The sequence below is a fragment of the Kwoniella bestiolae genome, chromosome 4 (assembly GCF_000512585.2).
Source record: "Kwoniella bestiolae CBS 10118 chromosome 4, complete sequence".
Taxonomy (NCBI): Eukaryota; Fungi; Basidiomycota; class Tremellomycetes; order Tremellales; family Cryptococcaceae; genus Kwoniella; species Kwoniella bestiolae.
In genome coordinates, this window is record NC_089244.1 from 870328 (window position 1) to 896142 (window position 25815).

General features: G+C 46.9%; 10 protein-coding genes across 10 annotated transcripts; 4 read left to right on the forward strand and 6 right to left on the reverse strand.

Annotated features, from left to right (window-relative positions):
- Positions 1-197: 197 nt before the first annotated feature.
- On the forward strand, positions 198-797 carry I302_105890 (uncharacterized protein; the record flags this gene model as incomplete). The annotated part of the gene is made up of 4 exons (XM_019191642.1): positions 198-218; positions 298-312; positions 432-540; positions 691-797. The coding sequence occupies 4 exons, from the start codon at positions 198-200 to the stop codon at positions 795-797; spliced, it is 252 nt and encodes an 83-aa protein (XP_019046272.1).
- Positions 798-1015: 218 nt separating this feature from the next.
- On the reverse strand, positions 1016-3503 carry I302_105891 (uncharacterized protein; the record flags this gene model as incomplete). The annotated part of the gene is made up of 8 exons (XM_065870160.1): positions 1016-1314; positions 1390-1478; positions 1562-1657; positions 1734-1759; positions 1857-2030; positions 2150-2372; positions 2562-2596; positions 2691-3503. 8 exons carry the CDS (start codon positions 3501-3503, stop codon positions 1016-1018), a joined length of 1755 nt encoding a protein of 584 aa, XP_065726232.1.
- A 470-nt stretch (positions 3504-3973) lies between these two features.
- I302_105892 (uncharacterized protein) lies at positions 3974-4213 on the forward strand (the record flags this gene model as incomplete). Its single annotated transcript, XM_019191644.1, has 1 exon — positions 3974-4213. One exon carries the CDS (start codon positions 3974-3976, stop codon positions 4211-4213), a length of 240 nt encoding a protein of 79 aa, XP_019046274.1.
- Positions 4214-4742: 529 nt separating this feature from the next.
- On the forward strand, positions 4743-6364 carry I302_105893 (uncharacterized protein; the record flags this gene model as incomplete). Its single annotated transcript, XM_019191645.1, has 4 exons — positions 4743-5350; positions 5427-5482; positions 5608-5969; positions 6062-6364. 4 exons carry the CDS (start codon positions 4743-4745, stop codon positions 6362-6364), a joined length of 1329 nt encoding a protein of 442 aa, XP_019046275.1.
- Positions 6365-6731: 367 nt separating this feature from the next.
- Positions 6732-8300, reverse strand: I302_105894 (uncharacterized protein; the record flags this gene model as incomplete). Its single annotated transcript, XM_019191646.2, has 8 exons — positions 6732-6756; positions 6834-7076; positions 7172-7241; positions 7332-7471; positions 7593-7818; positions 7879-7976; positions 8049-8160; positions 8231-8300. 8 exons carry the CDS (start codon positions 8298-8300, stop codon positions 6732-6734), a joined length of 984 nt encoding a protein of 327 aa, XP_019046276.2.
- Positions 8301-8667: 367 nt separating this feature from the next.
- On the reverse strand, positions 8668-10735 carry I302_105895 (uncharacterized protein; the record flags this gene model as incomplete). The annotated part of the gene is made up of 14 exons (XM_019191647.1): positions 8668-8829; positions 8901-8966; positions 9040-9142; positions 9212-9274; positions 9334-9369; positions 9466-9578; positions 9640-9663; positions 9732-9804; positions 9878-9951; positions 10043-10140; positions 10214-10239; positions 10316-10353; positions 10424-10526; positions 10587-10735. The coding sequence occupies 14 exons, from the start codon at positions 10733-10735 to the stop codon at positions 8668-8670; spliced, it is 1128 nt and encodes a 375-aa protein (XP_019046277.1).
- A 1202-nt stretch (positions 10736-11937) lies between these two features.
- On the reverse strand, positions 11938-13449 carry I302_105896 (uncharacterized protein; the record flags this gene model as incomplete). Its single annotated transcript, XM_019191648.1, has 5 exons — positions 11938-12031; positions 12105-12515; positions 12606-12967; positions 13037-13122; positions 13182-13449. The coding sequence occupies 5 exons, from the start codon at positions 13447-13449 to the stop codon at positions 11938-11940; spliced, it is 1221 nt and encodes a 406-aa protein (XP_019046278.1).
- A 799-nt stretch (positions 13450-14248) lies between these two features.
- I302_105897 (uncharacterized protein) lies at positions 14249-17735 on the reverse strand (the record flags this gene model as incomplete). Its single annotated transcript, XM_019191649.1, has 14 exons — positions 14249-14499; positions 14569-14905; positions 14969-15192; positions 15253-15398; positions 15467-15743; positions 15801-15945; positions 15998-16170; positions 16232-16344; positions 16398-16497; positions 16559-16655; positions 16733-16817; positions 16877-16961; positions 17034-17367; positions 17589-17735. The coding sequence occupies 14 exons, from the start codon at positions 17733-17735 to the stop codon at positions 14249-14251; spliced, it is 2514 nt and encodes an 837-aa protein (XP_019046279.1).
- A 385-nt stretch (positions 17736-18120) lies between these two features.
- Positions 18121-21989, reverse strand: I302_105898 (isoleucine-tRNA ligase; the record flags this gene model as incomplete). The annotated part of the gene is made up of 10 exons (XM_019191650.1): positions 18121-19053; positions 19114-19283; positions 19345-19691; positions 19753-19944; positions 20000-20484; positions 20554-20769; positions 20831-21153; positions 21224-21644; positions 21711-21892; positions 21968-21989. 10 exons carry the CDS (start codon positions 21987-21989, stop codon positions 18121-18123), a joined length of 3291 nt encoding a protein of 1096 aa, XP_019046280.1.
- An 823-nt stretch (positions 21990-22812) lies between these two features.
- On the forward strand, positions 22813-25639 carry I302_105899 (uncharacterized protein; the record flags this gene model as incomplete). The annotated part of the gene is made up of 5 exons (XM_019191651.1): positions 22813-23433; positions 23506-23646; positions 23718-23891; positions 23967-24131; positions 24437-25639. 5 exons carry the CDS (start codon positions 22813-22815, stop codon positions 25637-25639), a joined length of 2304 nt encoding a protein of 767 aa, XP_019046281.1.
- Between the last annotated feature and the right edge of the window lie 176 nt (positions 25640-25815).

Consider the following 25815-nt stretch of genomic DNA (forward strand, 5'->3'; position numbering starts at 1 on the left):
CGGCCGAAGCGAATCAAAATCAAATATGGGTGGGTGAGATAAGTACTCAGCCTGAGAACGAACGGAAGATCATCTTGTGATCCCTCGTTCTCGTTGTTCGCCCATTATCATTACGGCAGCGATTCGATCCAAGATCATCATTTTGATTTTCATCTTTTGAAACCACCTACAAATTCACTAAGACTTAAGAACTGAAGATGAACACTGCTGGATCAGTCGTACGTCCCCCTTTCATCTTCTCTCTTCTCCCTCTCGGCTGTACGCAAGTGAGCTGATATCTGTTACCCATCTATCCAGGCATACGGTTGGGGGGTAAGTCGACCAACTCTCGCTCGAATGTCTATGATAATCGAATCACACGATGACTTGGCTTGTATCCTGCGCCTGTAGTTGATACATGAGAGAGAGGCTGATTGCATTACCACGTATAGGCTCTGATAGTAGCTGCGGGTGTGTCATTCTACTACGCCAAAAAAGAGATAGATGCAAGGAGGAAGGACGCTACCTTGAGGGGAAATAGGCCATTGGAGAAGTTGTCATGTGAGTTTGTCCATCCTTTCATTCATCCTGTTCGTACGCATCACACACATCATCCTCAATACCGACTCACCCAGCCAGAGCGATGTGGTCACTATGCAAAGACAGCTTCGCTGATCTTTATTAACTTTGTTGTTCTATTTCGCCCTACAGGGGAAGAGAAAATAGCACAACAAGCCACATCAACCGATAAACACCTGAGCCCAATCCAAAATAGTATACCAAAGGATTCGTTCAAGCCGCCCGAGGAGAAGAAGTAGCTTGTTCCAATATAGGCGATGTCAAGCCGATTATGGGCACATGAAATGCATTGCCTCGGTCTATGAACATCATCTCATTAATATTCAAGTCTCAAGGTGTCCAGCTCGATCCTGGTACGATGTATCTGTCTATTCCGTTATTCCGTATCTCATCCTAAGCTATGCTACAATATGGTGTATATTCTATGAGGGTATATCTAATCTAATTACGAGTCGTTCTACCCAATAGGCGAGAGCGGTACCTTCCCAATCCTCCCTCTAGGTATCCCATCCCCCTCCCCATCCCCTTCTTTCTCCTGCTTATCCACGTTTTCCTCATTCTTCAACCTATTAGCCTCCTCCTTGGCTTTCCTCTCATCCTCCTCAGCCTGTCTAGCCCTATCTTCAGCTTCCTTCACTTTCTTCTCTGCCTCTTCGGCATCTTCTTTTGCTTTCTTCTCAGCTTCCTCAGCTTCAGCCTTGATCTTTTTCAGGCGCTCGAATTCTTGGACGGCGGGGTCAGACTCCCTCCATCGACCTGGCACACAAAAATGAGTACACATATTAGCCAAATGAGAGGTATCAGATACGAAAGAAAGTCGCATGGACTCACCCAGGAACCCATGATAACTTGCTGCCCAGGGTCTTTGCTCCTCGTCGGTAAATGGACTGACACTGGAGTATGAACCGGCAGGTAATATCCTAAAAATGACCAAACGACTATCAGTGAGCCATCCCAAGTATAATGCTCGAGAGGATGGTAGACATGGTTTAAGTCGACTCACAACACATCCCCCACCCTTAGAGGTTCTTTCTTATGTATCAGATCCTCAGGTTTGAAGCCGTACCGAGCTAGGAGATAGCGGTACACGCAATCTGAGCTGTGAGCCGCATCATGACTATCAGCTTTGCACTCTTTACTTCCGGATGTATATCGGATGCAGTTCGCGAACTTACAATACACCCGGACCAGTCCATTCGAGCTGTTCATTCATGTACATTCACACAAAGTCAGCACGACCACCTATCACACTTTGTTGGACATAGCGTCTTCCCGTCGTTGGCTGTATGCCCACTCACCGCAGTCTCAGGTAAGAACTCTTCACTGTTCTCTTTCGCTTCCCTTGCTTTCCTCTCCATCTCTTCTGATTTCCTGAGGGTCCTACCTAGCGCATCTAGGAAGACGGGATGTCCAGGTCGAGCCATAAATGTCCATTGGGTGATTTGGACTGCACGGGATAAGCCAACTTCTCGCTGTAACCATTCATATGTGTATTAGCTACATACTATACTGAATTCCCATATCAATGACCAATCGATGAAAGAGGCGAAATTCTTGGTTTTGGTGTGATATGAAGGTAGGACAGACTCACCCAGTTAGTCCACCCAAAATCAATCGCATCACTCTCCACACTAACTACCAGTCCCGGTTCTCCCAGCTCATTCCCGTCATCTACTAACGGCCCATCATATATCTTTGATCTCCCTTGAGGAAAATCTACCAATCCCTCTACAGAGTCGGTGGAATGTTCGGGCGAGAAGGACGATAAGGGATGGGAGGAAGGTAAGTGTGGGGAGGTGGAGAGGGAGAGCAATCTTGATAAGTGGGTTAAGAGAGGGGCAGTCTCGGAGTGGTATGGGATTCCCCATGAATCGGCGTGGATGATTGGTGCGGCTGATACATGAGGTCAGAGTGATCTACTTCTTGAATGGATAAGAGAACGCACTATCGCTTTAGGACAGTCAGCTCTAAGCTCAAAGGATTACTTGAACAGAGAGACCTACCTATCTGTATATATCCCTCCTTCAACCAACATGGCCTACCATTCACCAAGAACACCGACCAACGATCAGCAAACCGCTTATCTCAACATCGTACGAATCTGACAGTATAGGGGAGAGAAAATGACCCACCATATACCTAAACACATCAGTCTTCAAGACCTGTCTAGGCAGCCTCTTCCATATCTTCTCAGCCTTCGTCCCACCAAATATCCCGTCCACCCAGGCCTTGAGCGACCTATCGTTAAAATACTTTATCTGATAATCCGGCATAATCTCCATCCACCTCTTGAATTGGAACGGCAAATCCTCAATATCATCCGACTTGTCCGTCGTCATTACCTGTCTAGGTCTGGGAGGTAACGGCGCGATGGGTGGTCGAAGGCTCAACCTGGATAAGACAGGCGCCATGAATGATGCTTGTGCCTCTGTTATGGAAGTAGGGGATGAGGGGGAGAGGTATTGTGTATAGGTCGATATGAGTTCTCTAGTATATTCTTTCAAAGATATGTTACTCAATTTCAATCCGTATTCTTCATGGTCGTGTTTTGGATCCCAACCTTCTTGTAGGTCTTCTAAGTGAGCTAGCATGTATTTCTCTAATCCGCTTGAAGGGATTATATCTGGTAATTGACCTTCCCATTGGAAGGCCTCTTCGTCATCGGCTGGATTAGTAGGAGCGGATGGTGGTGATGGTGATGAGCCCCATTTCAACCAATCCTTGAGCCTACCTGATGATTCTACCTCACCAGTTATCTGATTGTCTGTTTGCTGATCCGGCCAGAAGCAATGGGATGAAGGTGATGTGTAGTCCGCTAAAACATCTTTTGGGAAGGCGTATTCGATATTTGGCTGAGATATCCGCTGATATAGGACCAAGGATAATAAGGAGATGAGGAGTAGTAAGAGGGATACGCGAGCTCGAATAGAGGGGAGTTTGAACATTCCTTGATGTGTCCTTTTGAGTGTCGCTCAAGATGTTTTTTTACGATGATGGCTAGATCTCAATGATATGTCATGATGAAAAGGTGAGATACAACTAATTCATGAGTATGAACATGGTCGTGGTCATTGCTAGCTTTGCTCATGTCCGCAGAGTTATTCGTCACCAAGCGATGAGGGTGTATTTTTTTTTTTGTTTATTTCTATTTCTATTTCCATCACACAGCATAACAGCAAAGTCGCAGTTCTCACAGCTCGCATAGACCTACCTGAAATTCCATCATTTAGCTTGCATGAATGCGGAGACCCCACAACGCGATTACGCTAAAATATATATTATGGTAGCGAAACATTCCTCTTTAACCCTGCATTCAGTCGGTTTCACTTCTCCCATTCCCTATCATCACCATAAAATACCATCTCTCAATACGAACAGAAGCAAACACGCTCTCAGCCAAACCAGACACACCACAATGTCCTCCAAATCACCTCTGACAACCCCTCCCCGCCCACCTCCACGTAAAGGACCCAACCCCTACCTCCTCCTCGGCATGGTAGTAATCAGCTCGGCGTCTTTCTTGCTCCTAACCGAGAAGAGGCATAACGACCAACAAGCTTCAGGTCAAGCAAGGAGAAAGGAGATGGCGAATCCACTGTTACCTTCCAGGCAGGCTGAGCTGGTGGATCTGCCACCTAGGAGGAAAGTGGAGTAGGAATAAAGATGACAGTCAACAACATTTGGTAAGTACCCATGCCGAGTTTTAGAGAACAAGCGTCTCAGGTAATGGATGACGCTCTGACCTGCTTTATTGTTGGTAGTACCATATCATGTATAATCCCAATCGCATGCATCTTCCATTTCACGATGGCTCGTATCGACCATTCAACTCCCTCTATCAGCGAAACATCCTGTGTCTCATCCGTCATATCACCCCCTCCCTTGGCATACCTACGGAAAGTCTTCCTCTATCCTTTGATCATCCCACCCACCAAAGGATCACACACCTCTTTCAACGTATCATAGCGAATCTCACAAAGGATATTGGAATCCTCGATCTTTTTATCGCAATCTGAGCTCGAGTCGTTTATCCTAGCTGACTGTACTGGAATCGCTTATATATAGCTGACATATCCCATCGATATTGTTGCATTCCTCCCCTTCTTATCACATCTCATCCTTGAATCATCACTTTTCCAATCAAGCAGCATACACAAGTCATCTTTGCACGGAATATATCAATAATGACCAAACACCACCCTCAACCACAAAACACTAGACCCTCTATCCCTAACGAGACCCTCCCGTCCACCTCGGGGAGAATGACTACTGCCGTACGTAAAGCTTCTACACCGACGTACGAGTCAACCTCGGATAGCGGCAAGACCAATAATGACAGACGAGGCAGCGAGCAACCCCTCTCGCCCAGTTATACTATGGGAGGTACCGAGACTCCCATGGTCACTTCCCCCGATGCTAGCGTAGTGGCAATTCATGGGTCGGTCATGACTAATTTTCCAATGCCTAGGGGAGGCAAGCACGAGGGTAAGATGAGTATCGATGATTGGGCGAGGATCGCTTCCAACATCCCTAGAACAGGTAAAGGGTCGGTATCGGCTCAAGGGCAAGGGCAGGGGGTGATCCCCGAAACTCCCATTGAGGAGGGGTCAGAAGTGAGCCGAGAAGAATGCAAGAATGAAGGGCAAGAAGACGTTAGCAACAGACCTGACGATGCCAAGCCTGGGCTCAAGAACAACAGGATCATAGCTATTGATTTCGATGATGTCTGCTCGGAGAACATGGCTACGATTGTCAAACAGCATAATCTAAAGTATGGGACGGATCTGACTTTGTGAGTGATCCCTGCAGTACAGAGCAAGTGAGGCCAGGCCATATGTTTGAAGCTAATGATTTTGGTTTCGGAATAGGGATGATCTGCAGACCTATGTGTTCTGGCAGAACAGGGGGTTCGGTACTCCAGCTGGTGAGTTATAATCATCGAGAGAAAACCGGTTAGATATTCATCGACTTCATCGGCATCACGAGCATTTCCGTTTCCTCAATCGTGCGCCAAAAAGATCATCATTGACATATTTTGTCTTGATATAGAGGTAGCCCGGAAAGTCCAAACCCTCAACAACCTCCTCCCACTCACCACCCCCATCCCAGGCTTCGCAGAGGGCCTAACAACCCTGCACAACCTCGGCCACCCCATACACATCGTCACGTCAAGACCTGAATCAGACAAACAAAGTCTGGTAGATTGGCTCTCCGCTCAGGGAATTACAATCGGTCCTGCTCCGGGGGATGTCATTGCCGAAGCTCATTTTACGGGGAGTTATGGGGATGTGAATAAGTCTATCGAGCCTAGGGGCACGGATGACGAGTCTGAGAGCGAGTTGAATGAACGGTTGAAGGAGCTTTGGAAAGATGGAGTGGGGAAGGGTAAGGGGGGGTTGGCAAAGTTGAAGGTGTGTTGTCAAGCGACTTGACCTGGACTGAATACTCATGAAACGTCATGATTTCATTTACTGATCTATATCCATGAAACCCACCACCACAGATTCTACGCACAATCAACGCATCCCTATTCATAGACGACCACCACGGTAACCTCGAGCCCATCGTCAGCGCCTCTCCTCCAATCCCATGCCTCCTATTTGGCGAATACGGGTGGAACAGGTCAAGGAGCGGTGTAACCTCTCCAGTGGAAATGATGGATTACAACGAGAGGATGAGCAGTGGTTTGCCATTGCCTTTTCAGGAGATTAGGTTTGGGAAGGAGGAGAATATGTATAGGGTTAGGGATTGGGAGGAGCTAGTGGAATGGGTTAAGAAGTGGGATGGGGAAGGGGTAGAGGTTTGATCAGTGGAAGTATGGGAGGGGGCAAGATGGTCCTTTGGACATTGCGCGTCGTCCTGTTGTTGCTTATCTATTTAATCCTTTTCCTATTCTACGTACTGTATAGCCTCCTTTTTTGCCTGATTTCGCATATCGTCTTCACTCAATCTCATCAGAAACACCCGTTGCCGTACTTGTGATCATCACATTTCAATCCAATATGTCGGTATTTATTTCCATCTTTACGTTGTGTCGTGCCATGCCCATTCTCTCACTTTGTACCATCTCAATCCATATCGCAATACAACCATAACCTCGAACTCGACTAAACTAGATATATTCCCATCCCATCTTCTCGTATCGCCAAAACCACTCAGAGAAGCGTACGAACCTATCCTCGCTGCCAGAACCAATTGCTACAAGACACACCCCTCTCAAGTATCAGCACATGCCTATAAAACAGCTTGTATTGCAGGGATTCGATCGAACTCACGTCTTCCCTTCGAAACCCTTGGCATCCAAGCCCCGCACTTCCTCAGGAGTCAACTCGAATGTAAGCGCTTTGGAATTCTCCTCAGCCTGCTTGGCGTTCCGGGCTCCTCCTAGGGGAATGGCTCCCTTGGCAATCACCCAATTTAGCGCTATGGCCGAGACGGACACGCCGTATTTCTCAGAAAGGGTTTTCATTTGTTCTATAAGGGGGGCGAGCTGTTCCCATGTGTATTGGTTGCTGAACCTGTTATTCACGACAGACGATCAACATTCTGCATTTTGCATGAGATGATGACTGTGTTGCATGAGATGATGACCCTGGTCGGAGTGCCAACTCACCTTCGACCACTTGGAATAGGGTTCGAGGCATTATATTTCCCTGTCAACCTTCCCATAGCAAGTGGTGAGTCTACGTATGTAAAAGTTACAGGTAAGTCAGCGGTCAATACTCCACGTTCCACATGACAGAATTTGCAGTGAGTCATAAGTCATCACTCACACGCCAAACAGGCTATATCCCTCTTCTTCATTTCCTCCAGCAAACCATTCTTCAGCGGACCCTGACGAAGTAAGTTGAATTCGATCTGATTGGAGGCGAGCTTGATATTATGTTTCGCCAGAAGATCTGAGAACTTGATTCTGAATAATAGGACATCCGCGTTAGCTAAGCAGCACAGTACGGTCCCCATAATCAAACGGTAATATCTCCTCTCAAGAGAGCCACCCCATCCATACCTTACAAACAGATGTCAAGACTCACAATTCATCTTTACTGAAATTCGATACGCCAACAGCTTTACACAAGCCCAACTGCACACATTGAGCCAAACCTTTAGCTAATGATTCGAAAGACCCCAATCCACTCGAGGAATGGATCTGGTACAGTTCCACGGAAGGTACCCCCAGTCGTTTGAGGGATGCTTGGAGCCGTTCGACGATGGGTGGGTTGAATAAGTAGAAAGACGATGGCGAGGGGAATGGAAGGACTGGAAGATGTGTTTGGCGTCAATCAAGAGGACACGACAAGGTGAATGGGAATCACTCACACTTGGTAGCTATGAATAACTTCTGTTTCTCCTCATTGGAGCTCTCTTGGATAAGTTGTCCGATGATCCTTTCTGATTCTCCATTCCCATACACTTCTCTGCACCGGGAAATCACCCATCAGTCCAGCATCCGACCAAGTACGAGATATTCCAAGGGAGAGACTACTCACGCGGTATCGTAAAATGTCAACCCATTGTTGACGGATGCCTTCCAGGCTTCCTTGATGTCAGGTAGTTGTTCGGGTTTGTAACCCCAGGTCTTATCGCCCCATGACCATGTACCTTTCATACAACGAACATCAACATCATCCCTCTATCTTGTGGACGAGATTACAGGTGAGACTGGGCATACCAATAGCCATCGCGGGCACTTGCATACCAGCAATCGTAGCGTGTTTGATCGTTTGAGTAGGAACTGCCATCTTGCTCGATTTGTAGACTTGGTGTGTAGGTGACAAATGGTCATTCATCGATGCTCGAAGATCCCAAGCTATTTATATACCTTTTCTACTTATTCTAATCAGAGCAATAGATAGTCCACAATGAGGTAAGTCACCGGGCGAAGGTCATCATGACCGAAATTCCAAAACCCAAATGCTACAACAACGAAGCGCAGCAGATCCGTAACTTTCGGGAAAAGGTGTTTGTTGGTTAGACCATACTAGTAGATCGACATGACGTCACTCATCTTATCGAGCGTCAGATTGGGATTTTGAGATATACAAAGATAGGTGGGATAGATGCATAGAAACCCCCATTATGTACAGGACAATTCAGACCACACGGAGCTTACGCTGCCCTGGTGTACTCTAGGTCCTCTATCCCCGATCTGTCCTCTTCCAGATAATGCGCTCTACTCCTATCTTCCAGCTCCATCTCCTCAGGAGCGTTTAGGTCTCTTACACTACTGTATTTATCGGTCGGATCAGACGAAGACCACTTATCTGCTCCCTATCACAATCATAAGACGACATCAGCCATGAAACATGACCAGTCTATTGAAGGTCAGAGCATGGACTTACTTTACTCGATACGTCCACAGTGGCTTGATGCATCGCATCCGAGGATTTATACGAGTTCTCTTTAGACTGATCATTCATCCAGGATATACAATCAGCCACAATAAAAGAAGGGACAGCAGATATGCAGGCGATCACTCACTTTACCTTGACTCCCTGCTGAGCTCTGTATATGCTGTCTCAGGCTCAGACGCGCATTCAGAACTGCTAATATCCCTACGGTGTAGACCTTGGGTTGTATGACCCTATCATCTCACTGTATCAGCATTCCTAGCTCATAGGCAGGATATAAGGCAAAGAGACAGAGTACACACGTGAAGAAGTAATGCCATGGTGAGCCGCGATTCACAATGAATTGAATGAACAACGCTATAGCGCTACAAAACCCGTATGTCAGCTGAAGTTGCGGTGATTGGGATGATGTGGACAGACTCACATCATGGTTCCAGGTAATTGAGTCTCGAAAGATAATCTATTCCAGACCATGATCAGCTCTCCTTTCGCTTCATATAGTACTGAACGGGATGTATCGCCCATGGACTTCAGGTTGGTACTGTAAGGTACACACCTTATAAGCCTATTGACAAGACTATCCGTATTTGTCCAACCCGTTTTCTGCGTCTTTAGACCATACGCAATACTCAAGAGCAGTATCAAATCAGCGACTACTCCGCAAAGTGTCTATGATGGTATCTCTTGCGTCAGCTTTCGTGTATCACATTGCTGATTGAAAACCACTCACCCACAGATAAAAGAATATGTCGATCTGGCAATTCAGTCAAGTCAGCCTTCATCTGACATATCAGGAGGCCTAGAAGTATAAGAGACACTCACCGAGTTTGTCGATAACTGATGATTTGGTCGTGTCACTACGGACAATCCGAAAGCTCCTGCAGCTGATGTTAGACTATACAGCGACTTAGCGATGGACCAACTGATTTGCATATTTGTCGGGGGTGGACGAGAATGATTTAACTCACATGAGAGGAGTGACCAGTATCAAAAGGATGATTCCCCTTTTATTGATTCGATAAGCCCTTTCTGCGAAGAAACACTAATTGTATAGCATCGATACGTCAGCTCTTCATGATGCACTGTGTGACTTATCCAAGACGGTAGACCAAAATGTAAAATCAATCACGTACCTGAGCGACAAATGCTACGGCTACACCGAAGATGAAGTAATTGGCAAAATATTCCGCTTCGATGGATGATCCTCCGGAGGATGATAGTCCATTATCAACTATGCCACGACCCATATGATCATCAGCTACGAGATATTGATAGTGGTTCAGAGAGCGTGAGAGGAAGCTTACCTAGGTGTATCATCCACCATATCGAGCTGTCCAGTGATTCACAATCAATCAGATGCCTACTTCATGCATGAACAGCATTCAATGGATGATCGAAGGACTCACTATATAGTCACTGCCAGGGATATTGCCGAGATCCAATACTATCACCAAAACCATCAGCTATCTATCTTACCAGGAGAGAAACAATGATAACAGGCAAATGCAACTCACTATTATCACCTTGATCCATCTCCTTTCTGTCGACCTCGCCCAAGTATTCCAGAAAAGGAACTGTTGAATCACTATGCCCATCATTATAGCGTCGAATGCGAAGCTGTAGATCCCAGAAGAAGTCAGGAGATAGTTTCCAGCAAAGAAGGAAAGGGGTACTTACCCTAATATCAGTGGAACCACCTCGCTAGCCATTGGTGTTCCCCCTTGCGGCGATCCCGAGGGAGGTGAACCACCAGGCGGAGGACCACCGCCACCGGATGGGGGTGGGGGCATACCTTGAGGTGATGAGCCGGATGGGGGGCTGCTCATCTTTCTTCTGTGATCCCTTTTCCGTGTTGCAATGGACAGTCTACTAGATTGCCGGATCTCGGTGTGTCGAGAAGGTCGAAGTGGACAGAAAAATGTGTAGGAAGTATATCTAAAGACAACGAGAGAATCGATATGAAAGAGGATCATCCATAGTCTGATCTCCCTTGTCAAGATCGGGACGAGTCACATGAAATCACATTAATGCGAGACATGGCTAACCAAAATTTGTCTCACCTGTGTGAATCGTCCACTATTCGTCTCTCATCGCCTTTTTTTTCTTGGAACTTCAAGGTGAGGATGAGTGCCTATTCCAACTCTATATACAGATCCATACTCTACATGACCTAGAATCAAGTAGGATCCACGGCGTAGAGGATAGAAAACCTAGGTCCAGGCGGTTCCTTCACATCTATAACCATGGATTTAAGATTCAGTGTGCAAACCGTTCAACCTCCAACAAAAGAAGGCGTGTGTCCGCATGGTGCAGATCTGACGAATATGTCACCTGCTTGAACGAAATGTGCCTGATCGGCTAAGACCTGGTCCTTTCTCCCAGCGAGACCAGAGCTTACGATATGGCTTCAAGAGCTTATGCATGCATGTGAAATATCGTAATCCCTTGGGTCCTTCACCAGATTCGAGGTCTTGGAAGCCCTCAAAATCGCTTACAAGATCTGGTCGATAGTTTCTTAAATCAATCCCACTTATCTCCATTTTACACGAATCAGGAAGACTCGGCGTCTACTGTATCATTCAAACCCCACAAAGGACCGCATCGGCAGCTTGAAGAGCATTTTCAACGTTTTTCACCTCTCTTACTCCAGCCAAAGAGCATCCAACATGATGGAAAAATCAGTGATTTTGTCTTGGGAGATTGCATTAGGCAGCTTTCCATTGGCAAGAAATGATTTGTAACGTTATGTCAGTCTCCTGTAATGGACTTCACGAAGGCTGACTTGTCAAAGGCACACACCATGTCCTGATCCCGAGTGCAGAACGCTCAAATGAGGGTGTAAAACCTCAAAATACCGATGAATATCATATGAGAACATACATGCAGAATACAATACAAGTGAGGAGAGGAAGTAAGCGAATCTATCGAACGGGGGGCAGAACCAAAGGTGCTTCAAAGGAGGGAGAATGCAGATACCTCGTCATGAGGCATTACGGATATTCTTGACGGAACTGTTCTTCAGACTCGCCTAATGTTCGATTTGTTTTTGATTTTGCTGAGAAGCCTCCATCAATTTCTTCTGTTGTTCTCGAGCAAACTCTGCTGATTCCTCTCTTGTGAAGCTAAATCCATGAAACAATCATAAGCTCTCAATGCTCCATCAAATTGTAATAAGTATAGAATGGCTGTACTCACCCCCAAGTCTCACCCCTGAGTTTCGCATCAGCTTCAACAAGTGCAAAAGGGTTGAAATCCTTCTTCTGGTCTAAATTCGCCAACGAGTGATTTACGAATCGATGAGTAGCCTCGTCTGCCCTCACTGCTCGGATGACGTCCAACAAAGTCGCATCGGAAGGTAATCGCCAGTAATCAATTGCGATCCTGGGAGCGGGGACATTGTTCCATTCTGGGACTAAGCCCTTCTCGATATCGTCGATACAGTGCGAATAAGTTCGGACGGCCTCTTCCTCTAATGCTCCTACAAATCGGTGGGCAGTTCGAGGGGAGAATAGGTAGGTGAGGAAGAAGGCGTTGTAGAATACTCCCTGGGCTGCTAGGACGAGGGCGCGGGTGAAGATTGTTGGTTGAGCGATTGTCATGAATGTTCTATAGAGATATAATCATTAACCACGATCGCCCATCATCTTGTATCGGAATGTAGGACGGTTCCAGGGGAAAATGGAGGAAACCACTCACAACAAGTGCATCCTCTCGTTCTCAGCTTCCTCCAACAAAGTGTGTATCCACCCTCCATCTCTCCTCAACAACCTCATACTCCTAAGATGTCGCAGGGTACCCCCCACCATACCAGGTACACCAGCGATAGACTCCAGCAATATAATTCTGAATAACCATTTATGGTGACTCAACAATAACCCCTTGGCTCTAAGCTCAGCTACAGGGATAGGGTTCTGTTGTAAGACTGAATCCGGGACTTTGTAGTCTTTGTATGCAGTTAAGAAGTCGAAAGTCCCTCTAAGGAATTTGACGAGTTTGTGGACACTCTTATCGGCTAGTGTTACTGGCTCTCGGCCTACCACTTTGACTGTGTCGAGCTCCTACAACCGGCCCATTCCCCATTAGCTCAATGGTCTCATCAAACCCTTGGGGGCCCAACGGGAGCTCACCGATTCGGTGTATATGGGGTTCATCATCGTCCATGCACCGGTAGTCGACTGGTTGCTCAATATATCACTGGCGATAGTCGATTGATCTGTCCTCAATCAATCAGATACGTGCTTGTCCCGGGCAGAAAAAAAGGTCAAAGCTCACCTTGATAATGCGGTCCTTCAACGCCTTTACCTTCCCCACCCACAATCTTCCCAGGAGATTGTTCTTCCCTCTTCTTAACCTCAGGACGAAGTGCCAAGCTTGAATGCCTAGGCTCATCAGATTGTAACGTTCTTCTTGTGGAGATGGAGAACGATCGGCTACCAGATGCGATGGGGTAAGATGCGGAATGACATCCGCATAGAATTGGCCTAGAGCGCAAGGTGGACCTTGCTAGGGTCGCTGACGTTCGTAGTGTCAATGCAGACATGATAGTTGGTTGTTTGCTGATGGGCAATGGTGATATGTGTTGGTTCAATGTTGCAAGTGGGATAGGAATCTCAGAGCTTGTAACATCCGTCCATCCTTTTATATCCCAAGCCTTTCTATCTAATCAGCAAAGCGACTAACCGCCTTTCCGAATCGTTCCGTCCATTACTAATCTGCATACCTAAGTCATACCTCAGCACTGGAAGCAAAGTATGCAATTCACATCTTATGTCTTATGACCAAACCACCGTGGATTTGGTATGATTTGGTATTACACAGCACAGCTGAATCATGCAGTACTTCCCACCGTACACGTATTACCATCTGACGTATTCGTACTTGACGCGAAAAACCAAATTTATGGAGATATGGAACCAAACAAATGAATTACCATTTAGCCGTTTCCGATTCGTTCCGAAATCAGTAATTCCCCTTCGGAACGTATCGCATCTTCCTCAGTCTAACCAACCATCTTTGAATGAATTCAATGATACCTTGCTTGTGCTCAGTAACGAGTCATTTATCTGGTATTACTGTATGCTTATGATCGAGAAGCAGGAGGCATTTTAAGGGAATGCTGATCGGGACATTACCAATAATGTGGTACCGATACTGTACAATCCGAATGAAACCCTCTATGCTATACGGTCTTACGGCCTAAGCTCATCATGCTCGTCTGGACAGCGCGGCCGTAGAGCCACATGGAACATCATGTTGAAGCCACAGCGGCTGATACATAACTGAGTCACTTATTTGGATCCTCGCGGAACCATACTGAATGGTAAATGTTACATGACAATTCACACAGCTCTCTGCCATCTTCCACCGCAGTTCAGACACGCTATAGCAGCTTCCAGCGCCACCTGTATCAGGCTGTCTTCTTCGGCTCGCTGAGAGGGGATGAACCGCTGATAATCGTGGTCCCTACCCTGGTCGTCCACTGGTATAGGAGTCGATAGATGTCGCTTTGGAAGGAGAGAGATGGCAGGGCATGTTGAGCAGACCCTGTAATGTGGATGGGTGATCAAGAGGTGTGTAGTAGAGCATCGCGCTATCGTCGTCATCGCATTTCAGTGATATATATCCTTGTATCACTAAGAGGAAAGTATTGAGTACTTACTCCATACATGCCCTTTCACACAGGTACCGTCTGAGCCTACTTCAGTCTTACAAGCAGGACATCTTTCCTCCGCATCTTGTTGCTCCTCATCGTGACCAAGCTTACTGGATATATCCTGGATCAATCTGGGTAATTCAGGCCCAACATGTTCCGTGGAAAGCTGTTGAGCAGTTTTGAGCAATTGATGGATGAATTGTCGGTCCAGATTGCCGACACCTTGACGTTGTATCGTGGTCACTGACCAGCTCAATAAGACCTCGACCAGACGAGCGGTAATTGACGTTGATAAGGATGCTGTCACTTGCTGGAACCGAGTGGCAGAAGCTGGGAAGTATTCCTGTAGTATTTGTTAGCTAGAATGATCGAGATGGATGGACTGCTCTGCTACGAGACAACATACCTCACACCATGAGGCCAAAACCATAGCTAGTCTTAGTTGATCCAGGGTCTTTTGATCCCAGAATCCAAGCACCAAATCCACTTTGTGTTGCTGAGCGGCAGATCCGATGCTGGATATCGACAAAGTCAAATCCAACAGTTCTTCCTCCAGCGTTTCTGGCTCTTTTAGACTGAGGATATGTAGAAGGTACGGCATCAACACCTTGCCCGAAGATTGATGCAATACTACAGCATATCGCATCAGCTGAATGAGCGTTATGATAAGACGATTGCGGAGTAACATACAATTGGGAGGATCTGTCAAGACTCCACGCAAAGCTTCTATGACCGCTTTATCCGGTGTTGGTCCAGCTTTGCCTATGTGTCCAAGTACGAAGGTCATAGATCTTTTACCTTCCGTTGCATTATCGAGATTGTGGAAACTTATCGGTCTGTCAATCAGACAAGAATTAGCCTCAGTCGAGGTTACCACCGTAGATTGATGAATGAGCCAGCTTACTCAGTCACCCAAGCACCTATCCCTCCCCAGCCCAGACCGGTCCATCCAGAAGTGTTGGCCGTCCAGCCTTCCGGCTGTAATTCTACCCCTCTGAATCGTATTCTGATTAAAGGATCGACGAGAAGATGATCCTCAAACATGTCTCGTAATGCCAGAGCGGTACGAAGGGAATCGTGAGGGTGCGCGAGGGTAGGTGAGGTGGTGAAGTCGGCGATGATGTATGTGGTAAGGGAGGATAACACGATAACGAGGGTGTCTCGGTTGATTCGGGATATACCTGACATACTGTGAGCTACACTGTTCTTTCTAAACCATTTGAAATTGGAAAACGTACCAATACATGGTCCAATACCATTGGCTCCTGCCCAGTTGCCCACTCGTTCTAATTTCAAGGAGACGATTCCGTTCCACTGAACAGTCTGATTGCCTTCCGGTGCGAAGATATGCACAGAACCGGACTTGGTCCATACCAAGACGTCCTAAACATCCAATAAGCTCAAACCTCTTTGACCACTGATACGTTGCACTCACATCGATCCATTTGATTGAGCCTATATGACGTTCATCTCCTCGATCAATCATCAATGCCGGTTGAACGTCCAAGCTCCAAGCTTTGGGATGTGACGGATCGATTTCTGCCTTGCGCTGAACGGAAACCACTCGTACTGATCCATCGGTGAGTGTCAGAGCGAGATGTGCTTCGCCTGATATCAAGGAAACAGGTCAGCTTAACCGGGATGAAGGGGACGCTGCAAAGCGATTTACAGGTATGATCACCCAATGTTTTCCATTCCGACCATGCCATATCGGTAACCCATCCTCCTTGCTCCACAATCCTGACGGACTGTATCTGGCAGAATCGCTTTTCGGCTCCATAGCTACACGCACGTCAGCTTGGTATCTGTTGATGAGATTGATCGAAGAAGCTCACCTCCAGAAAGAGATCTTCCCAGCTCGATTGCCCAAAACTAGCAAACTTCCATCTATACCTATCATGGTGGTCAACGGAAGATGTGTAGACCATTGCATACCTGACAATAATGAACAATCAGTTTCGTATGTCCAAGAATCGACCCCTGTGTCGGGACCTACACATTGTTCGCATTTCGCACATCGCTTCCACGGTCAGGCCGTTTACCAACGACTCAGGCGGTATCGAGCCCCATATTATCGATGTCAAATCTGCTATCTGTACACGTATATATCAGCTCCACTCAGATGTGTGATGTATCAGGCAGCTAATTATTGTGTTGACATTTCACTCACCTCATCCCACTGCTTGGTATATGGATCGTTCCTCGGAGCGTAAACCGAGACTTGCATATTGGTGTTCAGTACGACAAGCAGAGATCTGCCAAGTATCACCAAATTAGCTATACATCTCGTAGGCAGACGTGTGAGCGAGCCCACCCTCCCAAATCATTCAAACCAGAAGGTGACCAGATAGCTTGTCTAGTGGTGACTTCCTTCTCGCTAACAATCGCTGTGATTTCATCTACTCTTCCTCTCGTCAGCCTCACTTCCTGACTGAATGGTCCAGAATCCTATAGTGAGCCAATGAGCTTACCTCCTACATCATCCCACCCATAGACCTCATCCCTGCTCCTATCTTTATCGACCTCCATACCGGTATTCCAAAATTTAATTTCCCCTTTCTTAGGTCTCCTCATCCTCACCTCCTTTCCTTTCCCTTTATCTCTAGCACCACCAGACGGTAGAGGCGTTTCATCATAGTTGTCCAAACCATCTTCGTCAGATAGGTTGTTATCGTCCACTACGAACGCTGAGGCAGACGCTGCTCGGCGCTTGGACTCGTTAATGACTGATGAGGGATTTTCGAGCGTTAAGGAGGGGTCGACAAGGGTTGGTGGAGGAGAGAAAGTGGTGGTGAGGTGGGGTGTCTGTGTGAACGGATGAGATGATCAATTAGTCGAGGTTAGTCTTTTCTCGGTGGTCTTCTCTTGCTCCTCCCTCGTTCCTGCTGTCTGACAATCCCCTTCTTCGCGGTTTCATCTATACTCGTCCCCTTTACCCAGTACCTTACTCCGCCTTCCCTCCCGCACCTCGGCTTCTTCCCCCCCGTCCCATCTCATCAGGCAAACAAATATCAACCCATACTCACCACAATATTCACCCCCTTCTTCGTCACAAACAAACACTGCCCATCCTCATTCCAAGCTACATTCCCATACGAAGTGGAAGGTATGATCCCCGGGAAAATACGCGACGCCAGTACGGTGGGAGGGATGTCGTATGAGTCTATTGTCATTTTCGCAATACTGCTTTTATATCCTGTACATCGTTTGCTCTATCGGCTGTCTGGTTTATGATTGGATTTAATGTGATGAAGATGTAATGTAATTTGATGTGAAGATCAAAGTAGGGAGAGAGAGGTATTTGTGGAATCGTAAACAAACATCAAACATGACATTGCGAATGCACTCAACCTCCACTTTCATTACTCACTTTCAACCATTCATAACGACGTCGACAGATCATTTGCATGCATCCCAAAAACAAGCTGTGCTCTTACTGCACATTGGAAAGATACCCACTTCTGATACCTTATCAAATGCATTGAAATGTATATAAATGACAAACGAAAATTAAGTAATGTAAAAAGCCCATTCTAAATCTACGAGTAACCCTCATCTCTAAGCCAAAACCAAGCTCAGCACAAACCTCTCATTCTCAGCGATCTCCTCAGCCTCCTTCGACCTCTTCTCCGTCTCAATAACCTTCTTTTCATTGCCCTTCTGAGCCAATTCCACAGGGACATTACCCAGTGTCTTGAGGAGGTATTCCTCCTGCTGGGCAATGGCGGGTTTCAAGAAATCCTGTTCTCCCTCATCAACCTGATAGTAAATCTCAACCTTATCAGAAGGTTTCAATCCAGCTTCCTTTCGAAGTTTGTTTACTCTGGACGTGAATGATCGAAGTAATGCCATAGTCTCCAATTCGGGGTGTCGTTGGATGTCTAGTACGATGATCACATCGTTATCCGATGCGGTATCAAATTTACCTTCTTCGGTGTTGACCTCGGCAAATCGCGTGACGATCAGGTCACCTTCTACGAGTTCTACACCGTTGACTTGGACTTTACCGTCGGCAAGGAATGATTTACATTCCTCGGTGGTCATCTTGGGTAGATGAGACCTGACTTTACCCAGGTCCTTCCGTAACTTCTTACCTAACGTGGGCCAGTCGGCTGTCGCTCGGTATTTGATGCCTACCTTGGCCTCGTCCGTGGTATATACGATGTTGACGACGTTGAGCTCAGCAGCAATGTACGACTCGAGCGATTTGACATCGTCGAGGTATTCTTGGTCGTGATGGAAAATTACGAGTTCTTTGAGTGGGATCTTGATCTTCAGGGTCTTTCGATCTCGTACCAATCGACCGAGTTCGATGACCGCTCTCATACGTTTCACTTGTCTTTCAATGACTGGATCGAAGTACTCCTGTCGGACTGAGGGGAAGGGGAGGAAGTGGATAGATCGGACATCTTGCCTGGGGTCCTTGGGTGCGGGGGAAGTGGGTCTGAGGGCTTGGTAGACTGTTTCACAGGTGAATGGAGTGAAGGAAGACTAATTATGCAATATGGATCAGCTGGGTGAACACTCTCACTTATCGTGCAGCTAACTCACCATGGTCAGACACAAGGTGTACAGAGCCTCGTACAAAGTGTTCAAAGCAGCTCGAGTATCTTCAACACCACCAGCACCCTTCAATCGAGTTCGGTTGAATCGAATGTACCAATTCGTCAAGTCGGCGATGAGATCGAGTAATCGGGGGATGACAGTGTAAAGTCGGTAAGCTGTGCACATATCGCAAAATAAGCTATATATCACTCAAAGCAGGTAGTTCCGATAACTTACCTCCCATCTCAGTATCAACATGCTGGATCAAAGTCTGACAAGTAGCCAAGATCCATCTGTCCATGACATTCGATGATTTCGGAGCATCGTGATCGTACACAAACTTCTCTCCAGTACTTCGCTCGAAAAGTTCAGCTTGACCAAGGTAGAAGTTGAGCGAGTTGATCCATTTGAGAATGACGTTGGCCAAAATCTCTCGTACACCTTCCTCTCTGAATCGGAGGTTATCGGCTCGCACAACTGGGGAGTTGACCAAGAACAATCGTACACAATCGGCACCGTACTTGTTGACCACTTCCATTGGGTCGGGGTAGTTTTTCAACTTTTTGGACATCTTCTTTCCGTCGCTGTAAGAATGACAATGTCAGCTGGACCGAGTGACTTGAGTGCAAGTGGAAGCTGACTTACGCGGCAAGTACAAGACCGGTGACGATCAAATTCTTCCATGGAGCAGTATCGTAAAGGTGAGTACCGAGTACCAACAAGGTGTAGAACCAACCTCGAGTTTGGTCAATACCCTCTGATACGAAATCGGCAGGGTATGATTTCGTGAATCTATCCTGGTTCTCGAAGGGGTAGTGAGATTGAGCGTATGGCATACTGTGAACATATGTCAATTTCACTTTCAATCTGAACCGGAAACAGTTCGACTCACGATCCAGATTCGAACCAACAATCAAAGACTTCCTCGATTCTTCTCAATTTGCCTTTACCTTGTTGCGAGGGAATCTCGATGTTATCGATGCTCTCCCTGTGTAAATCTTTGATACCAGTCACACCGGAGAGTTTCTCCAACTCAGCGATAGAGCCAACAGCGACGATCTCCTGGTAATCTTCGCTAACCCAGAGGGGGATGGGAGTACCCCAATATCTATTTCTCGAGATATTCCAATCCCTAGCATTCCTGATCCATCCACCGAATCTACCTTCACCGACGTTCGCAGGCACCCATCGGGTCTTCTCATTGTTCGCGACGAGTTTATCAGAGATGTTGGCAACTCGTACGAACCAAGATGGGATAGCTCGGTAGATGAGGGGTGTCCCGGATCTCCAACAGAAGGGATAAGAGTGCATGATATCTGATCGGACGATGAGTCGGCCTTTCTTCTGCAAATCTTTGATTATGATGGGGTCGGCTTCCTATTCATCGTAAAATTGCTTAATCAGCTATTGTGCCTTACCTTCTCATTTAAGAAAAGAGTTACCTACTTTGACATGTTTGCCTTGGTATTCTGGTACTTCAGCAGTGAATTTACCAGTCTCGTCAATAGGACAAGGAGGGATCTCATCGTCTCGAACAACCTTATGGGCTACACCAATTCTGTGATCGTCTTCACCGAAAGCAGGAGCCTGGTGGACGATACCAGTACCGGAGGTGTCGGTGACATAGGTATCGGAGAGAACTCTGAATGCTCGGTCTTCGTACTAATCCATCTCATCAGCTACATCCATCACTCATGAGAAAGTGAAGGACTTGGTAACTCACTTGCTCGGTGAAATGATCGAACATAGGGATATATCTCCATCCAACCATATCTTTACCCAAGAACTGCCCAACCTTCTTGAACTTGGGTTTCGCATCTTTATCCTTTTTAGCGTCTTTCTTTCCTCCGGCTAGTTCCTTGTACACCGTACCGAGAAGAGATTCGAGAAGGATGAAATTCTGATCACGCTCGAAATCGTAGATTTTGATATAAGTGAAGTCGGGGTGAACACAAAGGGCAAGATTGGATGGGAGGGTGTAAGGTGTGGTGGTCCATGCGAGAAGGGATGTGGAGGGATCGTCAACAAGAGGGAAAGTGACAGTGACTAGGTGGCACCAACAAGATCAGTCTACGTCTATGACAAGGTACAAGTAGGAGAAAAAGAGAAGACTTACCAGCAGGATCAGAAGTCATCCTATAATCCTCACCAGCCTCGAAATTACTCAATGGGGTGGTACATCCAGTGGAGTAAGGCATAACTCTCAATCCTCTGTAGACCTGACCTTTCTGCCATAATTGACCAAACACCCACCACACACTCTCCATGAAAGTTGGATCGAGTGTCTTGTAACCCGTGTCAAAATCGATCCATCTACCCATCCTCTCTACTGTCGATTTCCATTCTCCCGAATACCTCATCACAATCTCTCTACATGCTGCGTTGTACTTGTCGATACCCATGGCCATGACATCGTCTTTTCCTTTGATGTTGAGGGTTTTGTCAATCTCATGTTCGACTGGGAGACCGTGCGTGTCCCATCCGAATCGTCTTTCGACATGATGTCCTGTTGAATGAGCATGTCGTGTGACAATGTCCTAATGGTCAAACAGAAATATCAGTCAGCAGAGCATTACAAGATGTCAGACGAAGTGTCCACTCACCTTGATGGTACCAGCTAACAGATGTCCATAATGGGGTTTACCAGTAGCGAAGGGAGGACCATCGTAGAAACTGTACTCTGGTTTCCCTTCAGAGAGCTTCTGAGAAGTTTTGAACGCATCAATGTCTGCCCAGTATTGCAAGACATTCTGCTCGGTGGTAGGGATATGAATGGATTTTGAGGCTACACAATATCGTCAGTTCAACAGGTCTGTCAGGAAAGATAGGGATGATGACAAAGGGTTTAAACAGCACTTACGGTCGTGAGTTGGGAATGTCATTTTGTTTCCTTTCTATCTTCCAGATCTGTCTAGGTTGATGCTAAAGCAATAAGAGGAATATCTGAAAAGTACTGATACCCTTGCCACCAGTTGTTCCAAGCTTTGACTAAGCTACAACCTATTCTAGCTGAAACCGAGTCGAGTTGAAATGGAATAAGATTTACTGGTCCTTTGACCTTTTGATGAGCCGTTCTGTCCTAAGCGGAGTCGTGGTATATGATATGCGACAGCCGAAGAGTCGTGCAAGGGGGGGAGGTGTCTTGTGAGAAGATAAACAGCTTGAAGCTACCACTCTGCAAGTTGTATCTGATATCGTCTTATTTGACTCGTTGACACCGACTTTTGATCGCTGAACCCAATTTCACTATCACAATGGAAAGGTGGACACCTCCGCCCTTGATCTCCTTGTCCCATCTCGGCATTTATCGGGGATAACCCTACATAACAAGATAAGGAGAGACGGTGGCAATGACCTCCACTCTGAACATCATCATGTTTTCGATGATGGATGGATTTCAGATTTGGTTGATTTATTTCTTCAAGACCACTCTCACTCACGCGTAGCTTGTCGCTTGATACTAGCCACCTGTCCTTCTCGACTGGGTTCAGAAACCAAGGATCAGACTTGTCCACAGCTCCCTCTTAGAACGCACACGCAGAAACGCAAATTATTTATGATAACTCAAATCAATAGAACCGAGCCGAAGGAAGTACAGTCATCCACCATCCATCTGATCTTCATCACCGACGACTTGGGGTAGCCATCGAGTTCCCAACATCGTTCAAGCTCACAAATCCTATTCATCCTTATCAGATCATCAATATGTCACGAACAAACAGTGCAGGCCCATCAAGAGGTATCAGCCCCGCTCCATCACCTTACGCCTCCTCTAGCTTTACACCCTTACCTCGATCCCTATTAGCAGGAACAGGAATTAGGTTCTCGCCCACCCCACCTCTGGAAGCAGAAGCCGGACCTAGCAAATCACCTCGCCCAATGGAAGGAGATATCGAACCTGGAGAAATCAAAGAAGCCATTGTGGGAGGAAATATATTCATTGATGAAGTACCTCACCATTCACCGCCATTACCTGGTACCGCGGAAAGTAAGGATGAATCCTCAGCGCCAAAGTCTTCAAGTGATCATTTTCAACCTCCTGGCCTGTTCAGTACCAGCTTGATGCCTACTCTGACCACGACTCAGAATGGTCCCTCGGTGGAGCTGCAGAAGTCGAATGGAGGTCAAGCAAGCAAAGGGAAGGGGAAAGGAAAAGCGAAGGAGGAGCAGGCAGAGTCCTCATTGCTGTTACCCTCTCATGTACTGGTGGACTCTACTTCGCCCTCGAAGATAAACACAGATGAGGTGAATGGTGATAAGGGAGATCAGCTGGATAATGAAGATTCGATGGAAGGGTTATATTTCGTGGATGATGATATAAGCAAGGTGAGTCACATTCGTCGAGGAATTTATCTTGCGTTCATCTGCAATAACTGATGGCAATCTGTTGCTATGTAGGGCTCTAAACGGTATTTCGACCCTGAGGAAGATGCCACCAGAGAAGTTGAAGCTACCTTCTTAGCTACTGCCGATCAGAGTAAGATCTGTCAGAATTGTAAGCGGCCTGGACATAGGAGTAAGGATTGTAAACATATAATAGTCAGTCGCGTCGAACAATCTTTCCCTTATTTCTCGTGAGAAGCCTGGTATTAATCCTGGGAACACGATAGTGCACAACATGCGGAGCCGAAGACGCTCACGAGAGACGAGATTGCCCAGTCGGATTAGTATGTTTCGGATGTGGAGGGCGAGGGCACAGGAAACAGGATTGTCCGGATCCAGCATCCAGGTTATCGAGGAGGACGGGATGTGATAGGTGTGGGAGTAGAGATCATATGGAGAATGTGGGTTATACTGTCACAGACCTTCCTCAATTGTTCTACCGCTGGAGACTGTTGTTGACACAATGTAACTCGTAGATGTGCCATACGTTATGGAGAGTGTATACATACTTATCAAATGATTCTAGAGCAGAGACCATAAGAGACAAGATGGGTGTGGAAGGTTGGGAGAAGGAGGCAATAGGTGGGAGACCGTCGGATGAATGGTGTTACAACTGTGCGAGGGAAGGTCATTTGGGTGATGTGAGTGGACTGTCCAAACATACAATCCTCAACTCTTTCTTTCAATCCTCGACTACAAAAAACATTCGTCTGGGATCTGTTTCTACACTTTGCCTTCTAACTTCTTGCCCTCTTCCTGTTCCTCCACTTTGCCCTTGATCCCCCCCCCCTCCCTCTTCTCCTCCAGCCCTCGCCCCCTCCTACAGTCCGTCCTTTTCCCACTACATCTGTCTTTTACCCCTATCCCCCCTTGATCCGTCCTTCCTCATTTCTTCTTCGTCCGTTCCATGTCCACCTCGTACTGATCATGGAATTCCCATCAATAGGACTGCTCAAAACGCCGAGGCTCCCTCGCCCGCCTTACCGTCCCCTCAGCGTTCTCCCACGAGATGTCCTCCCGCGGACCATTCTTCACTTCCTCCTCAAGGCGCAATGCGGACTTACCGCCGCCTACGCACTCGCGATTCGATGATGATCAAGACGATAATGAGAAACTACCGTTCATTACGGGGGGATATAAGAATTTCGGCGGATCAAGCGCAGGGAGGAAGACGAGGGAGAAGGAGAGAGCTAGGCAGGTCCAATTGGAGAGGGAGAGGCAAAGGGGTGGATCAGATGACGAGCCATCATGGTTTGATAATTCCCGATCTGGCAGGGGTGGGTTGAACATACGAGGAAGGGGTGGGGGTGGTGGTGCGTACTCTACACCTACTAACCGGAATGGTAATGGTGGACGAAGACCCTGGGATTCAGAATATCGCGAGAGGGAAAGGGATCAATCGTATTCTGCGAGAAGTACCAGGCAGAGGGACAGATCACGATCACCTCCTTCTCGACCTGATAGAAGGGACGATGGAAATAGGAACGGGAATGGGAAGATGCCATTCTCACATGGCCATTTGATGGATCATGGTCCTGCACCCAGCTCGGCACCAGCAAAGGTCATAAGTTTTGGGAGACTGTCGGAACCTGGACAGTCGAGGAATAATAATAATGGAGCGAAGGAATTGATCAGTCGTGCGTTGGGCGGAGGGGGACAGTCCACACCTACAGGAAAGAATAGGAATGGACCTCAAGCCAAGGGAAGCCCGCTGGTCAAGACTCCCGTAGTGGAGATTCCCACATCCAGCCGATCGGGTAGGAAGAGGAAACCCAAGGGTGGGAATGGGAATGAGGACCAAGACAGAGATTGGGAATCCGAGTGGAGGAATAATGGCAATGGAGGAGGTAAAGTTGAGAATTGGGGTAAAGAGTTGGATAATGCTACTAAAGCGAATGGCATCAAGATAAAGGGGAAGAGTGGGGAGATGAATGCTGCGCTTGGAGGGAGGCAGAATGTTCCTACTTCTGTACCGAGTAGACCTGTTACGCCTACGGCTGGAGGGAAAAAGAAGGGAAGAGCGAGAAATAAAGGTAAAGGAGGTGATGGAGGGGGGAATGATAATGCAAAATCAGGAGGTGGATGGGGGAATAAGAGAGGTGGGGGTGGTGGTGGGGGTGGACAGAGATATCATGGTGGGTATGATTAAGACACTCAATCTTGTAAGCATATATCGGCATCTCTGTATATATCAGCGTACATACATCTATCGTCGAGTACTGGCATTTGACATGTACATCATCTTCAGCACGGCGTATCATCATCCCCAATAGCCAATCTCAGCGCACTTTGTGAGGAAAAGCATACTGTGTTCGAATGAATAAA